Source organism: Glandiceps talaboti, chromosome 3 (assembly GCF_964340395.1).
Source record: "Glandiceps talaboti chromosome 3, keGlaTala1.1, whole genome shotgun sequence".
Classification (NCBI taxonomy): Eukaryota; Metazoa; Hemichordata; class Enteropneusta; family Spengelidae; genus Glandiceps; species Glandiceps talaboti.
Genome location: NC_135551.1, coordinates 18,232,624 through 18,258,015, shown reverse-complemented (window position 1 = coordinate 18,258,015; position 25,392 = coordinate 18,232,624). Strand labels below are relative to the sequence as shown.

The window sequence follows — 25,392 nt, the reverse complement described above, 5'->3', positions numbered from 1 at the left end:
ATAATTACATGTAATATTTGTTGAATTCACTGTTAACGTTTCTTGTCTACTTTCGATCGATCGAGTCGAGTCCAAACATAAAATACATCCGTATTGCATCATCAGTTCGAAATTATGCAAGTCCAGTAAAGACGGAAAATCGAATAACAAAATTGTTCTTGTCCATATGCGCGCTTCAAAGGACACAAGCAGCAAACACGGGGAAAACTACTTCGAACTCGTATACTTGGTGACGGCTTTGGTGCCTTCACTGACGGCATGTTTGGCAAGTTCTCCGGGCAGCAAGAGACGTACGGCTGTCTGGATCTCTCTGCTTGTTATGGTGGCTCTCTTGTTGTAATGCGCAAGTCGAGAGGCCTCAGCTGCAATTCGTTCGAATATGTCGTTCACAAAACTGTTCATAATCGACATGGCTTTGGACGAGATGCCCGTATCAGGATGAACCTGTTTCATGACTTTGTAAATATAGATAGCGTAGCTTTCCTTCCTTCGCTTTCTTTTCTTCTTGTCCCCAACACTGCGCACACCGCTTGCTCTGTCCGCCTTCTTCGAAGCCTTACCACCCTTTCCTTTCATAGGAGGCATCTTCGTTCGTTCTCTCTCTTGAGCAGTACGTATACACGTTGTTATTCAGATCTGACACAGCAGTTTTATCCACACAGTAGGCGAGATGTTGTATATGTACAACAACAATCCAGGTCATGTCACTCGGGCGACCATCGACTGTGAGGAGTTCGCATTATATATAGACAGATATGCAAATATTGGATCCTGGGTGAAAATAGGCGACGCCAATCAAAAGCGAGTTGTTTTCATATTTAACCCATAGGCAAATATATGTATTACGAACGTAAAAGGAATACGACAACAAACCAAAACAACACGTTTATCGCATCGTAGAGGGCACTATTTGATGTGCGCATTCGTCAGTGTCCTCACGTCGCAGCATTGCACATTGGCAGAATTTCTAGAAGTATCTTCTAAAAATCCCTGCCTGTAGAAAATTACTGACTTAATTTAGAATTTCTGATAATATTAAATTGTGTTGGGTAGACCATCTACTTCTAAGATTTCTGCAGATAAAGTTCTGTAAATTTTCGGTAGAAGACCGAATTTTATCATCTAATAGATTCATTGTTCTTATACGGTGAAAGGCGGCATGTTTTCATCTTTGTCGACATATCACCTCATTAGATCACTCAAATTTTCTTTCCTTAAATAACAAAGTAATTTTGTTCATTTTTGCACCCTCAGATGATAAAACGTGATTGATTGATTGATTGACTGTATTTAAGAAAGCAATTTTCACAATCAGATTAATCAAGAGATACACATGTTTGAGTCTCTCCCAAGGTATTGGTGTCAGTCTACGATATTACCTAACCTCGGATGATCGGCAGGGTTTCCCTCCTGCACAGGTCTTTGAAACGACGACTAGATCATTCGTGGCTGCAAACTATATAACGTAATGTGTAATTATAACATATGTCTGAATAAAGAGACATATGTCACATAATTTACTTCTGAAGGTGAAATCTAGTTTGATGAGATTGCTGTGACTATAGTTCTGTCCTCCGTATATATCACTGATCATACAGGTAAGTCACATACAGCGCTGTTCTTCAGCTACTAGCAATATTGTTTTGGTTTCCTAGTTTCTTCTTGAATGTTATAAGGATTATCACAGGAACATAATAATCTTTATTTATACTGGGTTAATCTTTAAGCATATAAACATTTGTCTCCCAAGAAGTCCAGTGAGGGCCATCCCTCATGGGTTCAATGTTAATGTAATTTTTAAAAGGGGAACACAATCCAGAGAAATGGAGACATTTTCATAAACTATGGGTTATGGAGAGTCATTTCATGATTTTACATCACCTACAATTACTTGCGATTTCAGAGAAACTTCAACTTGAACTTGTGCCTCTATAGGGTATCTTTGCTGTGGGGCACTGTATAATGGGAGTCAGCAGGAATAATATATTCATGGTTGCACAATGAATATTCATGAGATATTTTACACTGAAAGGAAAATGTCAGGAATCATGAATATTCATTGTGCAACCATGAATATATTATTTCTGCTGACTCCCATGATGCAATAGTCCACAACAAATAAACATTATAATACCACAATATCAACTTACTATTTCTTTGAAATCACAGGTAATTGTAGGTGATGTAAAATCATGAAATGAATCTCCAGAGCCCAATGTTTATGGAAAAGGTCTTTATTTCCTAGTGAGGTTAATCAATATCCTGTATCAGTCATCACAAAAAATCATGTCTATAATGGTCTAAGACATATATCACATGTAATATTGCATCCCAAATTTTTAAAATAACTACAGACACCTGTTGTAGCAACTACATATTTATTAGTCTCATAAAGTTTACAATTCCTAAGTGTCACTCACACTCATCAGTCTGTTTTCTCTTTCATCTGCCATCATATGTAATTATTCCCATTTCACTGTTTTGGGGAATTTCATCTGACTATATTCTCAAAAATACAACATAACCCTGTTAGGATGGCTTTCTAGATTTCTCTATCTTCAGTTTGGCAGTTTCTGTCATTTTAAAATGTGAAACATAAAAGAAAAAGCCTCAATGTCATATCAATTAAAATCAAGGACATTGCATAATACACTTTTGAATGAATACCAAAGCTGTCATCAAATATTGAATCAAGAAATATTAGATGGTGTACTTTTAACTTTGTAACTAGATTTTCTTTCACTAAAAATTGAAAAAACAACATTTTGTTGTCAGGTTTTTTTGTGCTTCGTGTAAAACTTTAAAAATAGGTACAAGCTGAGTTTATACATTTTAATACCGTGGCCCAACACGACAAAATCGCTCTTCTGATTGAAAAAGTGGTCTTCTAATTCAAACAGTGCTCTTCTGATTGAAAAAGTGCTCTTCTAATTCAAAGAGTACTCTTCTGATTGAAAAAAGTGCTCTATCTTCTAATTCAGACAGTGCTCTTCAGATTGAAACAGTGATTTCACGTTTTCGGCCACGGTACTTTAGGGCATCTTTTGCTTTATAATTAAAAGATACTTGCAGTATTCTACTTACTGAAGTATACTTAACCTTCAATTGCACTTGATTGAACTCAAACCTGATAGATATAACTTATAAACGATCCCATGACATAATTATTATATGTATAAAGAATGGCGACGAAATCCCTACTAGGCAATCAACTGTTCTGACAATGCCAGATGACAATTGTAATATTATAGAAGACATGAATCAATATTAACATTATATTAGAATAATGAGTTCAATCAAGGTTTCTTCTGTAAGTATTTTCACTCAAGTAAAAAGACTATAAACTCATCTTGATCCTCTTTAATGGTAAATTGTCATCCTTATATCCTATAGAACTTAAAACAGATGAAGGTAACTTGAAACTTAAAACAATTTGATAAGACCTTTGGTTTATCACATCCTCAAGTCAAACTTGTTAAACAAATAAAGGGTTTATAACCAAAACAATACAAATATTACATAATAAACATTCAATTTTTGATGTTTAAAATCATTGGTCATGGCAAATGATGAAGATGGTCTGAAATGTTGTGATTTATTCATCACTACTATGCTTTCCAAGCATTGATTCTTTCTGTAACCATCTCACTGGAACAAGACAAATCATACTATTACATAACATTTGTAAGTACTGTACTATTATTCTACACTTCCTTAGGGGGTTCATTGAGCAGTAGTACTTCCAACTCTACTGATTCTCGGTATCAGCAGTAGAATTTATACCACCTAGGTATGGCACAAAAATACGACTACTCAAATTTCCAACTTCTGCTCCAAGTGCTACACATGCATGAGAATAAGTCAACCTCTTGTTCTATTTTAACCCTCTAGTATGAGGTAACATCTAAACTAAAATCTGAATAAATATGTTAGAAAATTACTTTCACAGAGACTACATTTAACATTTGAAAATAGTGTGTATGGACAGGACATACTAATCACTGCAACACAATGGACAGTTTTATTCCTTTTACATCGAGTATTTAGGTATGTTATAACATGTACTTATACACCATATTCCTGTTACCAGAAAGACAAAAGATTGTACAGTCTGGTTACTAGAGGGCGCTATGCAGAAGTAGATAATTCTGATAAGAAGCGACATGTTTGCTATAAACACTGATGACATACTTGGATGGTGCAAATGATTAAGCCATTTTTTGTTTTTCAGTACTGTAATATTTAGCCATTCTCAACACACTTTCACATGACATTGTATTTAACTGACTGCTTCTCAAGTTGTATTGCCTTATGATTGGCATCCATGACAAAAAAAATTTCAGTTCTCATTTTCATCTCTGATCAATTCTCATAACCTTTTCTGGAAAAATGGCTGTGATGAAAAAATGGTTGTAAAACTGGTAACCAGAATATGACCTAATTTGTGATGAGTTGAGAATGCTTTTTTATTATTTCACATTTTATGCGATACAAACAAATATTAACACATAACAACTAAAAATGTTAATCTCTTTTAAACTTCTATCTGTCACTTTCTTTTTTCCTATACCTATTCCAAAAATAATTTTATACTAGATTCCAAATCACTAGTGCTGAAGAAGTCAAACCAGTGTATGCTAAAAACGCCATTAACCTCAAAATTTGGGTCTGGGTGTTGTTGGTACATGCTTTGCTAGCAATGACAGCATAACAGCCTGTGAAAAAAAACACAGAAAAATTGGTGAGAAAACTTTTATACGGGGTGTAGTAGATTTATATTCATTTCAGTCATTGTTAGGCCTAAAAAAAAATTATTATTTGGTTATGCTTACCCAGCCCCACCTGATTTTTCACTGCCAAGGCTAAGCTTTTCTTTACATATTTGAGGAATTAAAATAAAATCGCATAATTTGACTGATAATTTGCATATATTTTATATATTGGTAATTTGCCTATATTTACATATTAATAATTTGCATACATTTACAAATTACCATATTCAAGTACTGCTTACCATAACTGTCCACTTCCTGTTCTCAGCTTCCTGCCATACTAGAGATCTATCACTATAAAACACTTCATCATCAACCTCTTCCTGTTTCCTAGGCAAACAGTGTAAGAAACACCAGTCTGGATTGGCTACAGCACCCATCTACATCAATAGCAATATCACATGACAGAAAATTAGTAAATTTAGTAATATATTCGAATGCATTCAATTTGGCTTGCATGTGGTAGAATAGTATTTGTAGTCACAAATGCTTACATTAACATCTCCACTCGATACAATCACCAACCATGAGTTATTGATGGTTTGTTCCTCAGAACAAAAACATCATTAAGCGAAATTGCACACAGGAAGTGTTTAATTGAATAGCATCATCCTAATCTATTAGCCAATCACCAGCCGATTATCTACCTGCCATATGCCAATCTATCTATTAGCCAATCAGCAGCTGGTTTGTCTTACAGTCACCTGCCAATCTGTCTATTAGCCAATCAGTAGCTGGTTTGTCTTACAGTCACTTGCAAATCTGTCTATTAGCCAATCAGTAGCTGGTTTGTCTTACAGTCACTTGCCAATCTGTCTATTAGCCAATCAACAGCTGGTTTGTCTTGCGGTCATCTGCCAATCTACCTATTAATCAGCAGCTGGTTTGTCTTCCTGTTACCTGCCAATCTACCTAATAACCAATCAGTAAGCTGTTCATCTTACTTTCACTTGCCTATCTTTAATAACCAATCAGGTGGCTTGTCTGATAGTCACCTACCTTTTTATTAACTTGATACCCTGCAAATGCTTTCAGTCTGGCTGCTGCCTCCTCTTCCTGACCCATACTGACCCATGTATCTGTTACTATGACGTCTACCTTCTCACATGCATCCATAGGGTCATGGGTCATGTAAAGCTGAGTTCCATGTTTCTCAGTCAGTTCTTTAGCATCTCTTATTACATTTGGGTCTGCTTCATAACCCTAGATGTCAGAATTAAATAAGATTTAATTATTTCACTTCAATCAATGTGGTTACACTGTAAGATATGCCATCACTGCACCCTCAATGGACAGCTCGAAAAGGGGTTGACCAATGAGTGAGGGCGTCCCATTATGGCGCACCTTACAGACTATCAATGTCGTATGGGTTTTATATGCCTTTCATGACATGCTGAAAATATTCTACCTTGAATATATTAACATATGAATTATGAATGGTGTGTCAGTATACATACATGTTAAAACTAGTACGGTAACAAAATACTGAACAACAACACACTAGATGCTTTAGTCCTTTAATGTCTTCTGTACAAACCTGTCAAAATTTCAATTTTTCAATAATTTGTTGACACTATACTAATAAATTTTAGACTGGATACAGAGAAATGATGTTAATTAATCCATAAAAATATGAATTTGGGTGTAAAAATCATAGCATTTACAAAACATCTGTGAAAATTAAACTTTTAGATTCATTCATGAACTATGTATAGAACAGAACAGTTGAACTATGTATGGAAGAGAACAGTGGTTATAATCATTTACCTTAGGAGTTGCTACTTTTACATGCATCCCTAGTTTTGGTGCTCCCATCAATATTGAGTGTAATACGTTGTTACCATCACCAACCCAAGCAATGGTTCGGCCATTCAGACTCTGAAAATGCTCCTGATATAAAAAACAAAACCTCAAAAATTAAATACAATTTTTGTATCATCTGTAATTTCTTTAAATGCAAGTTCATCAACCACAAATATTTTATCAATCTTTTGTGATTTAGGATCTGAACTTTGACAATATTCTGAGAAAATATAAGATTACTGTCAAAAATTTGCGACTGTGACTATCAATATTTTACATTAATCTTGTTTACTGTTCAATTTTTAATTATGCATCTATTTATTTCATTTCTGCTGACTGAAAACATCTGAAACTTTCACTTGTGGATGATGTAGTGAGAGTTCATACATCTCTTTTCTAATTTTGAATAGACAGTAATTTTGCTATAAAACTCAACTAATACTTTACCCACAGTTTGAGTATGTACACTACTCTGTATGAAAGTTGAAATATTATTTTTTTGAGATGTGTATACAGTGTAAGAACAGTAAATGCAAAGTCAATGTATGTTGGTCAAACCTATATTTCCTTTCCCAAAAATAATAAATCTTCTATGTTCCAAGACATATATTTCCCAACATTAAATAAATGTCATTATTAAGACTCAGTTCTGGTAAGGATTTAAAAAAAAAACTGAAACAAAATGTCATCTAGCTAAACAAAAATCTTACCAACATTACTACAAATATCGGCTAGCCAGACAAATATGTCAGAGACGTTGCTACATCTTACTGCCTGGCTCGACAAAAATTTCATGATATTTCCACGTTTATATTGCTACCATCTGGCATGACAAGAATTGAAGTACAATTTTAGAATACTGACTGTCTCTCAAATATCAGAATATATTAGAATGAACACGCCAACTTTGATTTACCTTTAAATTTTGCCCTTGTACATTTTACTGATAATTGTTGCTGAATACTGGTGCAAAGAAAGTATAGTAAAAGGGGAAGTGTACCTGGTTCTTCTTTCATGTCGATCATCGCTAAGAAAAACTGTTACAAATATTCACTTATCCCTAGGACAATTCCAGAATGGAATCTCTTACCATTATCCATTCAACAAGCAGTTTCAAATCTGCCCTCTCCAGCATTGATATCACCGATCTCATAGATCGTGCTCACTGGAACACGGGGTGAGATCTAAAGGACGCCGCCAGCGTTATGCCTGTGTGATGATAATCCTTTCGGATGTTTACACAGTATAGAAGTAGTAGAAGTAGAAGTAGAAGTATATGTCAAGCCAGATGATTGCAGAAGCAATGTTGGTCAAGATTTTTTCGTGCCAGACGTTTTGTTTCAGGTTTCATGATTTTGGTTGTAATACTTGTACTTTACCTGTAGAGTCTGAAAATCAGCCAAAATTTGTAATGGATGGTATTGGTCAGATAAGCCACTGACTATAGGTACAGAGGCAAACTCAGCTAGTGTATCTAAATCAGACTGGCCATATACCCTGGCTAATATCAAGTCAGTAAACTTGGAGAGTACTCTGAAATTGATCAAGAAAATCATATTGGTATGTTTCATATGGGAAGAGCATCAGTACTAGAATTCATAAATTTTGACATTTTAAGCAAGATCCCTAGACATCACAATGTAAACAGGTAACAGTACTCTTAAATGGTTGTAAAACTACAGGCGTTTCTATGGCTCCACATCATATTACTTTTCATTGCATCATTGGAAATACATGTTCTGGATGGTAAGAAATGCTAAATAAAATTATGGTAAAAATGATACATTTGAAAAAAAGGCAGAACACAAACGACCACAGTAGAATTGATTATCTTGGACATATGCAGTACTCTGAAATCAATCAACAGTATGCATTTACCAAATAGTACCTCCCATGTGAGGTCCACTTGAAGACCTCCTGTATAAGGTCAAGGTTTTAACATAGACAAGTTGACTTTTTATCAATCGTAATTATACAAATACCAATGAAAAGGCAATGTAGACTTTCTCAAGTCAATGGGATTCCTCTCTGTATCCAATAAACTGATTTAGTATAACTTGGTATGTGTTTTCTTTCATTTGTCTTACATGATAGAGGCAAGTTTGTGGAGTTGTTGCTGAAATGTACAACTTCTGGTAAAAGTAACTAACTAAAATAAATCTGAGAAGAAGGAAATACTTAGGAGATGAGTGATAGTCTAGTACTCAGGCTAAAATTAACTTTTAGTTCTTGTACTGGTGCTATTTGAAACTGATAACTTGCAAAGTATGTGAAATTTTAATGGTGAAAGTAGCCACGTAACTTGCTTGGCACAAAAAGAAAGCTTTTCTTTTTGTTGCAAATGGCTATATAGGTGTCAAATTATGTTGCTGGATCTAGGTCAGAAAGCAAAAATAATAGAAGAAAGTTGCCATGACAATACCTTGCTGAATCTCCAATGCTTTTATTGGTACTAAGAAATCAAAGTTGTCATGACAATACCTTGCTGAATCTCCAATGCTTTCATTGGTACTAAGAAATCAAAGTTGTCATGACAATACCTTGCTGAATCTCCAATGCTTTCATTGGTACTATGAAATCAAAGTTGTCATGACAATACCTTGCTGAATCTCCAGTGCTTTCATTGGTACTAAGAAATCAAAGTTGTCATGACAATACCTTGCTGAATCTCCAATGCTTTCATTGGTACTATGAAATCAAAGTTGTCATGACAATACCTTGCTGAATCTCCAATGCTTTCATTGGTACTAAGAAATCAAAGTTGTCATGACAATACCTTGCTGAATCTCCAATGCTTTCATTGGTACTAAGAAATCAAAGTTGTCATGACAACACCTTGCTGAATCTCCAATGCTTTCATTGGTACTAAGAAATCAAAGTTGTCATGACAATACCTTGCTGAATCTCCAATGCTTTCATTGGTAATAAGAAATCAAAGTTGTCATGACAATACCTTGCTGAATCTCCAATGCTTTCATTGGTACTAAGAAATCAAAGTTGTCATGACAATACCTTGCTGAATCTCCAATGCTTTCATTGGTACTAAGAAATCAAAGTTGTCATGACAATACCTTGCTGAATCTCCAATGCTTTCATTGGTAATAAGAAATCAAAGTTGTCATGACAATACTTTGCTGAATCTCCAATGCTTTCATTGGTACTAAGAAATCAAAGTTGTCATGACAACACCTTGCTGAATCTCCAGTGCTTTCATTGGTACTAAGAAATCAAGTTGTCATGACAATGCCTTGCTGAATTTCCAATGCTTTCATTGGTACTATGAAATCACAGTTGCCATGACAATACCTTGCTGAATCTCCAGTGCTTTCATTGGTACTAAGAAATCAAGTTGTCATGACAATGCCTTGCTGAATTTCCAATGCTTTCATTGGTACTATGAAATCAAAGTTGCCATGACAATACCTTGCTGAATCTCCAATGCTTTCATTGGTACTAAGAAATCAAAGTTGTCATGACAATACCTTGCTGAATCTCCAATGCTTTCATTGGTACTAAGAAATCAAAGTTGTCATGACAATACCTTGCTGAATCTCCAATGCTTTCATTGGTACTAAGAAATCAAAGTTGTCATGACAATACCTTGCTGAATCTCCAATGCTTTCATTGGTACTAAGAAATCAAAGTTGCCATGACAATACCTTGCTGAATCTCCAATGCTTTCATTGGTACTAAGAAATCAAAGTTGTCATGACAATACCTTGCTGAATCTCCAATGCTTTCATTGGTACTAAGAAATCACAGTTGTCATGACAATACCTTGCTGAATCTCCAATGCTTTCATTGGTACCAAGATGTATATCATCAGTGGATAGGAAACAACCATGGCCTCCTAGTGTATGTATACCTGAAATATAATGTAACATACTTTAATGTAATATGATATATGATATGATATGATATGATATGATATGATAAATTGATATATGATGACATTATGATACGATATACAATACAATACAATACAATACAGTACAGTACAGTACAGTACGATAATATATGGTGGTGTGGTGTGGTTTGGTGTGTGATATGATGTGATGCAATGTGACGTGGTGTGGTGTGGTGTGGTGTGAAGTAATTTGATGAATATAATGCATTCTTTTTTGAAATATAATATAATATAATATAATATAATATAATATAATATATATATATATATATATATATATATATATATATATATAACATATAATATAATGTAATTTAATATGACATATGATATAATATCATATATCTTAGAAAATTATGTTTTGTCTGTAGAAAACTCATTGTAATGCAATGTACAATCTCCAAAGTCATGCAACAAAATGTTAAACTAACAAAAAATAATGTTCCAGTGAATAGCTGCCAATATATTTTTTGCTCTGTACATATTACCAACTAACCCTACCTGTTTCAGTTGATAGCCTTGTTCTAGTACTTCTTTTCTGAAATATCATTGCTATAGATTTTCCTAGAAGAGGTTGGTAGATTTCTTTTTCTTCTTTAATTCTCTGTTTTAAATCAGCTGCTACCCATAGTAGATGCTGTACTTCATTAGCAGTGAAATCTTTTAATGTTAAAAAGTTTCTTCCAACCATAGATGGCATATCAGGTATGCTCCTAAAAATTATCAGAAATTTTCAACAAAAGTTAGAATATTCAAAAGAAAAATGATTTTTTTTTTGAAAATCACAAAAACCAACAGAGAGAGAGAGAGAGAGAGAGAGAGAGAGAGAGAGAGAGAGAGAGAGAGAGAGAGAGAGAGAGAGAGAGAGAGAGAGAGAGAGAGAGAGAGAGAGAGAGATTGTGCTACAAATGTTGCATACAAAAACCTTTCAAATTTGTCAGTAATATCTAAAATTCCTAACGTCATTTCATTGCAATACACTATGAAAACTGTCTAAAAAAAATAAAAAATAAATAAAACACACACAAAAAAAAGAATTTAATATACCATATGTTATATTTTATTGAGATTTTAACTATCATTAGACCTTCACTGTCAAACATTGATAAGAACTACATATCTGAAATTCGACTGATATCATGTCCACTGTAAATAGACGTCTTTTCAAACAAGATGCACAAGAAACGAGGTCACTTTCTGATCGACCTTCAGATCAAACAACCTTAAAACTCTTCGAATTCAGCATTAAGTTCTAGGGTTACCCAGTGTAAGACAGTATGGCACTAGGTTGTTCTGTATGGGGTGACCTCATTTCACCCCAAATGAATGAAATTTCATCATCTCACTTACTGTCCGCTCAAGTCACCGTGGTAGTACAAACATCCCACATGTTTCTGAAGACCAGTCTTGGATGACAGCAAACGAGCTCCACTGCACAAAACCCTCAGAGGTGAAATCACTTTTGCCATTTTCCCCTAAATCTTATGTTTGTAGTATTTTAGAAATGTCAACTTTTTTCACTTTGCAGTTTGAGAGAGATGCTAATTTATCGACGTTGTTTACCGAGTAATCAAAGTTGGTTAACGATTAACTGCGCCAAGGTACGTGTTGTCAAACTATCACTGTTATGATGATTATATATCGATCGAAAGACCGAGGCACAGGACATGTGAAGGTCAAAGTTCAACTATTACTGGAATTTCTCCCTGCGCGCTGCACATTTTAGAGATAAAAAAAAATTGTTTACATTATATATATTTTCTAACAAAAAATAGTATTACTGAATCACAATTTTGTAAAATAGAGCTATTTATACGTAAGTACAGTTTAAACTCACGTCTCTCGTGAGTTGTCGTTATATCGCGTAAGGAAAGCATGTGACCAAAAGGGGAATTGCATCCGGGTACTTCACATGTTTCAGGTGTTGTATACATACGAACATGGCGACAGACGACGACGCTGATATACCAGGTAAGAAATTATATTATAGAGGAAAAAGTTTCAGTAATTTGGTAAAATTAAATGGTCGCATAGATCTAGAAGAAAGGTGAATGACAACAATCTGCGTTTTTCGATCACTGAAGGTCAGCATTCAGAGCAAACCAAAACTCCCGTTCTCTGGGGTCAATCTCCCAGATAGCGTCCCTTGCAACAAGACGTGAATTCCCTTGTCAGTGACATTTCGGATATCGCAGACGAGTCGTAATACTCTGAAATAAACCGTGCGTGCAATTTCAGAGTTCAATTTGTGTTGTAGGTGCAGAGTTGAACAACTTTGTTACCTCCATGTACACTTTAGAATGGAAATTCCCCTAAATAGAGCGAAACATAGTAAAGTAAGTAATAATAAACTTGACGCGAAGTTCAGAGTAGAGTTCCTTCCTACCTCCATGGTCCGCCGACAGATCATATTATACGATACTGACAAGATGGGATGGGTCGCACTGGGTCGACGGCTATCTTAACATTTATCATCACCTACACACAAATAAACAAGCCGCACCCACTCACTATTTTCAAGTTTCGGCCTGGTTTGTCCGACGTAGTAGATATACATGCAGATTGATCGAACATGAAAAATAATACACTTCAACTTCTCAGTTGGGTAGATGACATTGGATGTGTGTTGATGAAATGTAGATCTCCCTTTGTGCTTTTTCCCTGTTTATTTGAATGGGGACTTTTTACAGAGGAATTCAGTATCACTTATGTTACAAATGCTACTGCTCTATAAAGTATAACAATAAATTGAATATAATATACTGTTAGTCTGTTATAAACAATATCAAACAGAAGTTAACTGTGAAATGGTTTCTAACTGTCCTGTATTCCAGGGTCACCTAATTTGCATACTGAGTCAAGTCTGAAGACTCTGGTATGATTAGTAATACTGCTACCAATAATTTAGGGCCATACACTGAGATATTATATATGTGGCACCAGGCAGTGTCAGTTGCCTGTAGGAATTTCTGTGGAATTTTGAAATTGTCACCATGTTTGTAATTAATTTCATGCCCTGGGGAAATTGACATTTTCTTGAAAAAATAGTTCATTGCCCTTAAAAGGCCTTCTACTGCTAGCTAGGGTTGCCATATATTACAATGCATTTATGATTTAGTATCAAACAGAAACCTCTATAGTTAGCAGGAATGGGCAAATGACCGCAATGCCAGCCGTAGGGAAAATACACTATACAAGCAAGTACTGAAGTAGTTCAGTTAATTGTAAATAGCTGTGGTGGTTCTCACTTTGAAAGAAACAATAAGATCAATGCATTTGAGCTGACCTTCAATGTTTTTGGCAAAAGTGTATATTATCACTTTATTATGATGACGGTCCAAAGGTCTTCATTTACTATAGTTTTGCATTGCCATCCTCTTCTATCAATAAAATGACCTACAAAAGGGCAGTCTGAACTGACTGCATGAACACATAGCAAGCCAAAATCTCCCTGCCAGGCAACAATAAGGCAATTCAATCCACACAACAAGAAAGAAAGGCTTAGGCCTTAACCCACAGAATGGTGTCAGTCTACCATGGGTCATGTCAGGCTTGTCATTTAAATTAAGGAGGGTATTATTTATTGAAGCAATGTAGTTCTGTTGATTGAGTAGTCATAACATATTCAGAACTGTTGGTTTTGTTTTGGTTTTATTTGTGTTTGTGGGTTGTTGTTTTTTGGGGTTTTTTTTGGGGGGGAGGGGGTTGAGAGGATAATATTGCTCATGAGTATTTCGTAAGATAACATACATGTACAAGTGTACTTCCTAATGGAATTGGGACCCATTATTGAAAGTAGAAGAAAATATAAGGCTTTAGGGCTGCTAATTAAATGATCAGAACTTCTTTGTTTTCATAATTTTCCCCTGTACATACATTTGTATGTCAGTTGTCATGATACACATGTACCTGTGTGTGTCTGGTAAAAGGGAACAGTTCAAGAAAAAGCAAAAATACATGTACCTGTACATACCTATTTTTAAAAATTTACATTTGTGACAAAGTTGTCGTTTCCCAGTCCTGAACTATTGAACATATAGGAATACTTTGTACTCTTTTATCATGGTACACAGACTTTGGTTGGGCCAAAACTTACACATATGTGTACATTTTACTCATACTGAATTTGATTACCTTTTCATTTTTCTATCATAATCGTACATGACTACTTAATAAATTATTGTACATGTATGTTATGAGCACTCCTCAAATTGTTTAGATAATAATATTTATTATGTTAAAAAGAACAATTGCCATGTAAAGTAAACACCTCAAAGCACTGAATAAAATGTAAACAGAAATTAAGGTACAATAATCAAGTGACTAGAACTCAATCAAGTTGGATTGGACTTTAAAATGTTTTGGACAGTGTTAGTGATGTGTCTCAGTCTATATCACCTGGTGTTAGACCCTTCTGACTATTGTTTTGTAACCCTACATGTCCATGTACATCTACTACTTCCCACCCAGCACCCCCACACCAGCCCTACTATTTCAGAAAACTTGAAAACTGATACATTATGGATATTGTCTAAAGAGAGAACACTGTTGTCTAAGGTCATACTGGTCACAAATGGTGGTTTATGGTTCATTTAGTAACTACAAATGTAACTTGTTGTAGACAAATCCTTGCTTTATACATGTACATGTATCTCCGTGCAATCATGTCTTTTTTTTCTCAAGCAAAGTCAATAATGAACAAACTTCTGTGATAAAGAACACAATACAAATATGCTTATAATAAATAAACCATTAATTTCAGATCTTATGTGCTGGGTTAAATTATGCATTTGTATGGGGGGGGGGGGGTTGCTAAGCATGGTAACACAATATTTTCTTTTAATTCAGCACACTACCTCATTTCTACCCTTTCTCTACATTTGTATGAATTTTTTTTTTCATGGTTGTGTTTTCTTTTCTTCAAGACACTACTAGTGTGAGTGGGTTTTATGATGAATAAAGGAAAGGTATGCAGTTATTGAATCAAACTCATGTTTATCTAATGCTCACCAGTTCTATTCTAATTTTCTGTTACAGAAACTGGTGCCATATTCACTTATGGCAAGAGCAGGTTTGCAGACAACTTACCGAGTAAGTTTTGGATAAGAAAGGATAAAGCCGTCCACATAGCGTGCGGTGATGAACATTCAGCCATCGTTACAGGTACAGTCCCAATACATGTGTGTTATATGAAAACACTGCTAGAACTATGATTGGAGTAGTGTTGTTTGTTAACTAATAACTATTAGTATTATTTGCTTTTCCCTTTAAAGTGGTCATATGGATGAGGATTGGGTATTTATTTTGGATTGTTAATTTATAAAGCAATTGCATTATGGCGTCCTAAATGAAATATCAATGTGAAAAAACATAGACCAAGTCTGTGTTTGTAACTCAATACACTGCAAAAAGCTAAACAATATGTTTGAAAGTTTATTATTGTATGTGCAATAACAAACAGTTGACACATTTATCAGTCTTTCCAGGATATTGATACAATTGTTAATTAGCCTCAACTGCCTAAGGTCATGATCTTTCCAGACACGTCATTCCATAAAACCCGGAAAGTATGGATTCCAGGATATTGCTATCTTCCACTGTCTAAATCCATGATCTTTCCAAGACACATTATGTGTTAGGACAGGAAAACATGAATTCCAATCTGTCTTGAGAATAATGTCACGAATCATCTAGTTGAAAGTACATGTATAAGTAATTGTTAAGATACATGTAAAGGTTCCTCGGTTCAATAATGTTGAAAGTACATACAATATATAACTGACCATCCAAGAATAACACTTTCAAGAGCTGAACGCCTACACTACTAAAAGAGTTGGTACAATACATAGTATGTAAGGTATTATGATTTATAATAATTAGTGTATGATCAGAGGCCAATTACATGTATACTCTTGACATTATTAATCAGAAGTTAGTAGCAATGATTCTGGTTTCCAATTTTGTGGCTTTAATAAGTATTTATTATGGTGATTTCAATCAATGATCTTGTCCTGAATCACAAAAATGCAAATAGTTGTCATATGGTATCAATGAATTTAAGGCCTCATATTTTGTGTGCTGATGAGAACAAAGTATGTATTCAGCTGTTTTCAATTTTGAAAAATGTAGTTTCTATCCATTTGTAATCCAAAATGTTATATGTATATACATGCATGCACTTATTAACTGACTGTTAAATTGTCCATCACAAACAACAGCTTATTCTGTGAATCCATTAAAATCAGTTTTATGTTTAACCCTTTCACCACCAACGGCCTCATGGGATTGTGTGTTGTCCACCAGCCCCCTCACTAACATAATGTGAGAGTGAGTGTGGTGTAATCAAACTGATATAAAAAATACTTAGAGTTGCTTATTTTTAAAAAATAAGGTATCATTTGAATGGAAAATAAATTTTCTAAATCATAGTAGCAAATACATACATTCAAATATCACACACATAACCGAAATATGGATTAATGTAATAAAATATTAATAAAACAAACAAAGGTTGTTTATTTATTGACATATCACAAATAAACAAAATATTTATATTACAAACAAAATTCAAAATACCAACATTTATGTTCCTACAAAACTTCTGTATACTGGTTAAATGGTCAAAATCGGCGAAAATTTGTCAGAAAATGTTATTTTTAGTCGTAATAAATTTGAACGAAAATAATTAACGGCTCACTAATCCGATTACAACGCAATAGTCAGCCCCGCACCGGCAATCAAAGGGACAAAAATATCTGAAGTCGTCGCCCCAATACCTTCTGAAAAATCAGTTTGTGTAATTATATATCATTATTTGACAGAACAACAAAACATTATCACCAAATTTATCCTCAAAATCAGTAAAAAATGCCCCCAAGTTGGTAGTTTACGAGTCCAAATCGGGACGCCAAAGTGACGCTTTTCGCCGACATGCTTACCCACGAAAGCAAATATGCAGTCGGGACTTTGAAGTTACGTTGCGATAATCTGATCCTTCCATATACTGTATCGAGTTCACTCAGCCATCTCCTTGTACAAAACATCGTATTCATAGTCAAAATTGAGTGGAAATTTCTACGAACAGCACCTTTATTTACATTGCAAACGATGTTAGGGGAGACATATTTTGCTTCGGCGTTGTTGAAATTTGAATTTTACATTGAAAAACTCGCGTAAAAAATCCGATCGGAAAATCGCCCATATCACGAGTAAGTTTCCCTCCACTGACCTCTACCATGGATGTACATCCATGCCTCTACACACTGAGCTAATACAAATACAAGTCATTATTGAGCCGTAACAAAAAGAAATAAAACCAAAATAATCCACGATATAGCCCAAAATTACCCCCAGAACGTTAGCATGGGCGTCGGCACGGTCACAAGATTGCGTAAATTTGAACGACATTCAAAAATTCAACCGTAAACTGCCGTCGGCAGCTCACACGGCCTTAGCGGGAATTTGATGCTTACATACAAGTACAACGTGTTCCCATAGCTAAATACTTGTATTCAACGATGTATTTCAAGTCAAATTCTGTCGAAATATCCAAAGATAGTGACATAATTTATATCGTAGGCCATGTTATGAGAGCCGTTAATTACTTCCGCCATGTTGAAATTCGATTTCGTGAGCGAAAAACGCACAAAAAATTACGATCGCTCGTCATTTTGATCGTACTCCAGATACCGTTCACTGTCATGCTTTCAAAATGGCTGTGTAGATAAACAAGGCTAATACGCATGTGTGGAACTAGTTATGGCATCAAATTTTGCAGCAATAGCTGCCGTTAAACGGCTTAACGGCGAGGTAGGTGAATGAACTTTGGCGTTCCCGCAATAGCGGGAATTGGTGGGCGCCCTAGCGCGTTCCCGCAATAGCGGGAATTGGTGGTGAAAGGGTTAAACAATATATTTGACGTCACTCATTTACCCAAACTGATGACTAATGGTTGAATTATCTCCTGTTTTGCAGATTCTGGTCGTTTATATACATTTGGTGCCAATGATTGGGGACAGTTAGGTCTGGGTCATATGAAACCCACCAATAAGCCACAATGTGTCAAATGTAAGTACATGTAAATTGAAGCCATCTTTGTAGTTTTGATTACCCCAGTAGGTTGTATGTGTCTGACAAGTGACCACCCAACTTACTTAAAGTTGAGTAAATAAACTTAAAAGAAATCCCCAATTTTTTCAAATTGATATCATCTTTCTGGTTTTGATAACCCCAGAAGGTTGTTTGTGTCTGACAAGTGAGCACCCAACTTAAAGTTGAGTAAATAAACTGAAAAGAAATCACATAATGTTATGTTAGTATCATCTGGGATGTACTGCAGTGTAGTACAATATAGATTTCATTTCCAAAAAAAAGGAATTACTTGGTGAGTAGAAAGTTTCATTTGTAACTATGAACACAGAGTATATGAAAAGTAATTCTCACTTTACAATGCGTTATGTCTGTAATTTTTGGTGGAAACCCATAAATTTAAGAAGGTCAAATGAACCCGTGTCCTAGGAAGGATTTTAGGATTCTTATGGCGTTAATGAATTGGAGAGTGTGTTTTTAAAAACATGAATAGATTATAAAACAGATTACAGTACGTGTATGCTTCATTGTTATTGTAATAAATTCATAGTTCTCGTAACTTAAGATAGTAATAATTCAAACCCCTGTTAACTGCATGTAACTGTTGAACTATGTTTTCACAACATATCGCTGTACTTACTGAAGCATAGTATGATTGCATAGAGACAAAATATTGTATAGTCTAGACATTTGTTGGGAGTGTAAACATATGTCAACCAATGTACACATACAGGATTAGTTCACAAGTTGTTCAGAAGTGAATCATTTACAATAAAGGCTTTGCGTTTTTTCCAAGAGCAAAAATTGAATAAAAATAGTAAATGTTAAGTTTACAGGGATTTTCACAACTTTTCTGCTAAGGACTTTGGGTGGAGATGATTAGATTATTTTTACATAATTTAAACTTTATTAAAAGTGGTTCCATTTTCAATTTCCAAGTCATCAAAACCGACCTTGGAGAGATCTTGCAGAATACCAGTAACCCTGCAAACATTTTTGGGAATTGTAATTTTTGTACTTTCACTTTCCTGTAAGGATTTTAAGCAATTGATGCACTTTCAGTTTATACCTGGGAGGATAACATTCCAGAAATTCTTAGGAATTTAGGTAACTTTGGTGTACAACCCTTAAAAAGTTCACTATTATAGTACATGTACATGTAGTTCATATCATGTAATAATGGATAATACTCAAACATTCATTCATTTGCAGAGGATCTAATAACACTTTATCACTTTGAACTGTTTGTGTGTGATAATTAATATGCAATTCATGTAATTCATTAAGTGAAGCACAGGTATTAATCAGTGGATCTATTCACCAACCTGTCAGTCAGTGAAGAACCAATTAGTTAATGTACATCGTGTACAGTCTACCATATATCAGCTACATTGTTCCTTATTCAGTTTTTGACTGTCAGTGTTTTGCCAAGGTCTGGTAACCCCAGTAACACACACAGGAAAATCTTCAAAACTTGCATATAGCTTTCATATCACATACCATAATTTTGGTGGGGAATCTTACAATTTATCTGGGGAACTCAGGTACATTGTACAAATACTCATTATTACCACCAGTGTGTGAACTTAAGGGAAAATGACTACTGGTCATAAGGACCGACATGTAGCAAATACTGCTGGTCCTTAAGGAAAACTGCTGGTCCATACTCAATGCAGTTCACGTTCACGACCTATATATATATACCCTCCATTTACAGATTAAATTATTTTGAACTTTAATATGATACAACATATCTTTAGATATACTAAAGCAAAAGAGAGTACAACGAATTGTTCACTATCCACTATTATTTCATAAAAGTTCCACTCACAGAGTCAACAAATAACTTGGAAGTAAATTTTGATTCACTACCAAGAAATATTTGACTCTATGAGTAGAGATTTTCATTTGTAACTATGAACCCAGAGACTATGAATATTCATTCTTGCATAATCTGTTCCTATAGACTATAGTGGTCTGAGACTGAATGTATTCATTACACCATAGAAATACATGAATGAATCAATAAATCTACATTATCTGCAATCTCTAAGAGATCACAGTCATCTCCTTCCTCTCTGTACGAGTCACTAAATTCTGAATCACATATCCAAAGTCAGATCCATCGTCTGTGGCAACAGCTGATGTAGCTTTCCAACTCTTAGCGAACGTAGACCCACAAATTCACCATGGCAGAAAGTTTTGTCGCATAACTATCCCTCTTGAAAACTGTGTATTCACTTTATTTCAATTTCCATCCACAAAAGTGACACGGAGCGGTTTCGTCTTCCTTCAAATATGTACTGAAGCCCCCCTCCCATAAAGCCGTACCCGTCTACCATACAGTGGTGTATTGAGTATCGTCTCTGACTCGACTGTTTGTGTAAGAAATCTGACCATGATGAAGAGAACTATGGATAAACATGTCTTACAATGCAAGTTTTTTTGACGTGGGAGCGTGATATGGTAACTGTACTGTAATGTGTCATCCACTATATGTACCCGTGTTTGGCATGATGCAGTAATTTTCCAGATACAACAATTGCAACAAAAATGCAACATTTCTAAGTTTATACGTTGATTACAACATGACAGGCATACATTATCACATGAACCAAATTGAAAGCAATCAGACTACGCATTTTTTTTACTGTTTTACAAAAAAAATATCGTACTGAAGATATTTTACGAAGTGTACCTGCCTTCTTTATTAGTTAAACCACCCTTTTCAGAGTAGTTTATATGTTTTCCGTCAGTTTGTTTTGATCATGGCCACATACATGGGAACTCCGGTAAATTGATCGGGAAACCCGCTAACATTTACCGGCTTTAATACCAGCCTTTAAAAAACAGTGTCTGTTTAAATTCGTCTTCTTCTTCGGAAGTTCATTGCTGCCTTCTAAATATCGCCACATACTTTATAAATACAACGTGGAACTGTCTCAAACACATTAAAAGTTTCATACACTTAGAACAGTAAACTTTACAACAATTACTATATCATGGCGGGAAAAGACGCATGCGCTGAATGCGTAAAATGGGTCTGAATGTCTAAGACGTTCTGATTAGTCAAGACACAAATAATTGGAGAAATTCGGTCAATCATGTGTTTGCTAACATAATTTCATAAAGTAAATGCTGTATGCTACGTCATATGTAGACATGATATCAACATTGACAACAACACGTAGCGAGCTAGCTCTGTGTCGCTTGACTTGAACGAGATGATGTCGAGAGTAAAATAGGTAACACAAGATCAGATTCGTGTAGGTGAAATTGGATATATCTTTGAATAAATGTTATTATTTACTCCAAATTTCAGTCGGTCATAAGGACCGATACGTTGTTGTAATTCTGAAAAACTGTCGGTCCGAACGGAAATCTGTTGGTCTCGGGCCGAAGGACCGGCGTTAATTTCGCACGCTGATTACCACCCTTAATAAAAACACTTTTTCATGAAAATCATTTCTCAAGTGTCAATGACAAGGTACATGTACAATGTATATGCAGAAGATGGTACTAATAAAATAAATGGAAGGTTTTGAAACGATAAACTTTCTCAGAAAGTTTCTGGTTGTCCTTAGTTAGATTTCTTTAAGTGCAAGGAAGAACAAGTAAAAAGGCGTTGAGTTTTGGATGTAGGAAGAGAATGTCAAGATTCAGACCACATGAGTACATATACACCTGACAGTGACAATACAATATGTGACCTCACTATGTACATAGCAGTCATGAACATTCAGGTAAATGTAGGACACTGGAGAAAGCGAAACACACCAACTGAAAGGACAAATTGTGTAGGTCGAGTTGTGTATGAACAAACTACTTGAGATCATCAAATGTATGTAAATCACTACCTATTACCTGTAACATCTCAATAACAACACAAAGTTAACCCTGTTTTTGATTGTATAGCAGAAGTTTATAACTTTTGATCAAAGGTCCCTACATGTATATTGAAGGTAACTAAATTAACTTTCTTCCAGGGGTGGAAGAATTTGAGTACTAAAAAATCTTGGAACATTCATTTTTTAAAATAAAAAGAATATTTTGAACTTTCCTTGAATTGTCCTAGTGAAATCAGTGCATCCATGATGTACATGTACATGTAAGTTGTAGAACTAAGAAATATGGTTACTTTGACATCAGGAATCAGTCATAACTAAGGCTGACAATAACAATCCAACAATTCAAAACAAGTGAATAAAATTGAATATCACAGTATTTGAAGAAAGTTGTTTCTCAACTTAGAGAAAAAAATATGGGGCATTGAAATACAATATATAAATATAACACTGTTGTCAAGTGTTGACAAGACAAGTTATAAGATTGTCTCTTACTGAGTCATAGAAGGAAAAGTGCTGCAGGATATTTGTGAAAAGGAAATTAGACACTATTCCTAGAAAGGCATCGCAACCATGCAGTTTACAAACCAAACACCTTACTGATGTGTGTAGCAGTGTATCTAGTATTTTGTGTAACTATATATGCAATTCTAGAGGAAATGGGAGGAAATTGTTTCCAGCAGTATGCAGCAAAAAAGGAAAGCAAAGCAAAGCATCTCATGAACTGTTAGACTGTAAGATACGTCATGTTGTTCAGCCTATCAGGCTTCTTAACCACTGGCTGATAGCTAATGTGACACGAATGGTCTATCTTACAGACCAATATGAACTGTGTTATTCTGAACTGTACATACAAATGTATGTAGGTTCTTGTTGGATTAATTGTTCCATAATACCAAGTAGGATATCAGCAACAATAACTTGTAATACAGTAAACAGAATATAGTTAGGGGTGAGATCAATAGTTCAATGTAGGATACAAACACATAATTCTGTGGGCAGGATTAGGGGTGGGTGTTTTGCACCATTTTGGTTCTCATCTGACCAAAATGATTTTGCTTTTAATGGAATCTGTTTTGTACCCTTAAATGCATACTTTTCTCTAAAACATGTGATAAAAGTGAGAAATGGAAGAATTGTTGCTATAGTAAATGCATGGCACTAAATAAGAAAAGAATAAGTCTGTACTGTTCATATAAATCATGTACATGTAAAGTATATACTATTACAATGACTAAAACATAAGTCATTTTTACCTTCATATTAGAAGTTGCATATGTATAATGCTGTCTCATTGGCACAATATGAAATAACCTTTACTCTTGCAAAATGACGTACATGTACTACATTCATCATACAATGTATAGCAGATTGTTTACAGATATATAACTCATCTACCATTCTCAAAAACTTTTATACTCAAATGATAAGTTCATGATGGAAATGTCATATTGAATATTACAGTATTATATGTACATGTGCATGTATGTTGCTACCAGCCTCTGTCAATTGTCCTTTCATATTGTTTTGAAATTCTAACATACAATGTAGCTCCAATACATTATGTTAAAAAGACAAAGATCCCCAAATTTTTAAAATATACTAATTTTGAAAAGTAAAACATTGTGTGTTTGTATTTGAAGTTTTAATGAGGTATCATTGACAGTGTCAATATAATTTATAAACAGCTTTATCTGCAAACTAACCTAACTGGGATTACCACACAGTAGATCATTTACAGATATGAAATATATCAACTATTCTCAGAAACTTAGTATTCTATTCATATTCTAATAACAATCATAATAATCAGCTCAAAGACATATTCAATTCTAATAATATCAACTATTCTCAAAAAACATTCAATTCTAATAATATCAACTATTCTCAAAAAACATTCAATTCTAATAATATCAACTATTCTCAAAAAAAATATTCAGTTTTTATTAATTTCATGGTGGAAAATGTAAAATATTGTAGCATCATTGGCACTATAGCCTGTATTTCATGTGATTCAAAATTCAACCCTTGCTTTAAATAAACATTGTATACATTGTGTATTGATAAAGAGTCTAAGATTATGAATTTCAATAGACAAATGTACATTTGTGCTGGCAGTGGCATGTATTGAAACATTCATATGAGAATCCCATTCACTGAGATTGTATGATAGACGTAATATTCAGTTACATTGCAATTTATTTCAATGTATTTCCCCAGAGCCTTGACAGGGCATACATGTACATGTACCTTAGAAGTAATACATGAACCATGATGAACATAATAAAATGATACGAGATGCGTACATTTTGTGTTATAATGATAAAGATATCTACATGTATGACTACAAACCAATACAGCATGACTAAAATTTCTAAAATTCAAAATCAGTAGTCACTCAGTGCAGTTATTGAAATACATATAATAAAATATATGTAATGTTTACTTCAAAAAAGATCTTTTAGCATTGTAATACCACAAGGTTCATTCAAACAACCATTTGTATTCATCTCGTTGTCATGACATTTAGTAAACATTAGTGCAGTAATGTCAATTTGCTTTCAAATTGTATAGCTTCAGGCAAGCAAATATATACTTGGTGAATTGCTGGTTATATGATAAACAAAATTCAATTTCATTGGACTGAACTGAAGCTTAAGCTACGTACATTACATGTACATGTATTATATACATGGATTGGCTCAGATTGTATACAGGGATTGGCTCAGATTTGCATTTGTGTATCATCCCATTGCTTATCCTGTAGAATGCAAACAATGGGGAGGGGGGAAATTTGGTAAAACCAACAGGTGGCTGTTGTGTTGTTTTGTCTATATTGTACCCATGTTTTGATTTGCAACCTGGTAAAAATACCCAGGGAAGTCAGATATGTACTGTCATATATGATATTACAAAACTACTGAGAATGATGGGGGGGGGAGGGGGGGTGTTACTTATAGTTTACAGTAAAAATTGT

At 34.6% G+C, this 25,392-nt stretch overlaps 3 protein-coding genes across 4 annotated transcripts in view; 1 reads left to right on the top strand and 2 right to left on the bottom strand.

The window, feature by feature from the left end:
* Nucleotides 1-60: 60 nt before the first annotated feature.
* On the bottom strand, nucleotides 61-653 carry LOC144432822 (histone H2B-like). Its single transcript, XM_078121109.1, has one exon. It carries the CDS (start codon nucleotides 583-585, stop codon nucleotides 208-210), a length of 378 nt encoding a protein of 125 aa, XP_077977235.1. The 5' UTR covers nucleotides 586-653; the 3' UTR covers nucleotides 61-207.
* A 1,626-nt stretch (nucleotides 654-2,279) lies between these two features.
* On the bottom strand, nucleotides 2,280-12,131 carry LOC144454026 (ornithine transcarbamylase, mitochondrial-like). The gene is made up of 8 exons (XM_078145431.1): nucleotides 11,833-12,131; nucleotides 10,984-11,195; nucleotides 10,353-10,440; nucleotides 7,955-8,108; nucleotides 6,540-6,662; nucleotides 5,772-5,975; nucleotides 5,015-5,152; nucleotides 2,280-4,715 (listed from the first exon to the last, which is right to left on the bottom strand). The coding sequence occupies exons 1-8, from the start codon at nucleotides 11,949-11,951 to the stop codon at nucleotides 4,656-4,658; spliced, it is 1,098 nt and encodes a 365-aa protein (XP_078001557.1). The 5' UTR covers nucleotides 11,952-12,131; the 3' UTR covers nucleotides 2,280-4,655.
* A 261-nt stretch (nucleotides 12,132-12,392) lies between these two features.
* LOC144454024 (X-linked retinitis pigmentosa GTPase regulator-like) overlaps nucleotides 12,393-25,392 on the top strand; it is a 48,068-nt gene continuing 35,068 nt past the window's right edge. For both annotated transcript variants that reach the window (XM_078145430.1, XM_078145429.1), the window contains exons 1-3: nucleotides 12,393-12,453; nucleotides 15,520-15,645; nucleotides 18,457-18,549. In XM_078145430.1, coding sequence (XP_078001556.1) covers nucleotides 12,423-12,453; nucleotides 15,520-15,645; nucleotides 18,457-18,549 — 250 coding nt within the window. In that variant the 5' untranslated portion in view covers nucleotides 12,393-12,422. The remainder of the gene's footprint in view (nucleotides 12,454-15,519; nucleotides 15,646-18,456; nucleotides 18,550-25,392) is intronic.

What these genes read in the sequence shown, in the direction of transcription:
- LOC144432822 (XM_078121109.1), bottom strand. Translation starts at nt 585, where the DNA reads ATGCCTCCTATGAAAGGAAAGGGTGGTAAGGCTTCGAAGAAGGCGGAC.
- LOC144454026 (XM_078145431.1), bottom strand. Translation starts at nt 11,951, where the DNA reads ATGGCAAAAGTGATTTCACCTCTGAGGGTTTTGTGCAGTGGAGCTCGT. An exon ending in TAAAAGTAGCAACTCCTAAG is followed by an intron (nt 5,976 to 6,539) that starts GTAAATGATTAT and finishes TCTGACATCTAG; the next exon opens with GGTTATGAAGCAGACCCAAA. An exon ending in GGTATCAAGTTAATAAAAAG is followed by an intron (nt 5,153 to 5,771) that starts GTAGGTGACTAT and finishes CTATTGATGTAG; the next exon opens with ATGGGTGCTGTAGCCAATCC.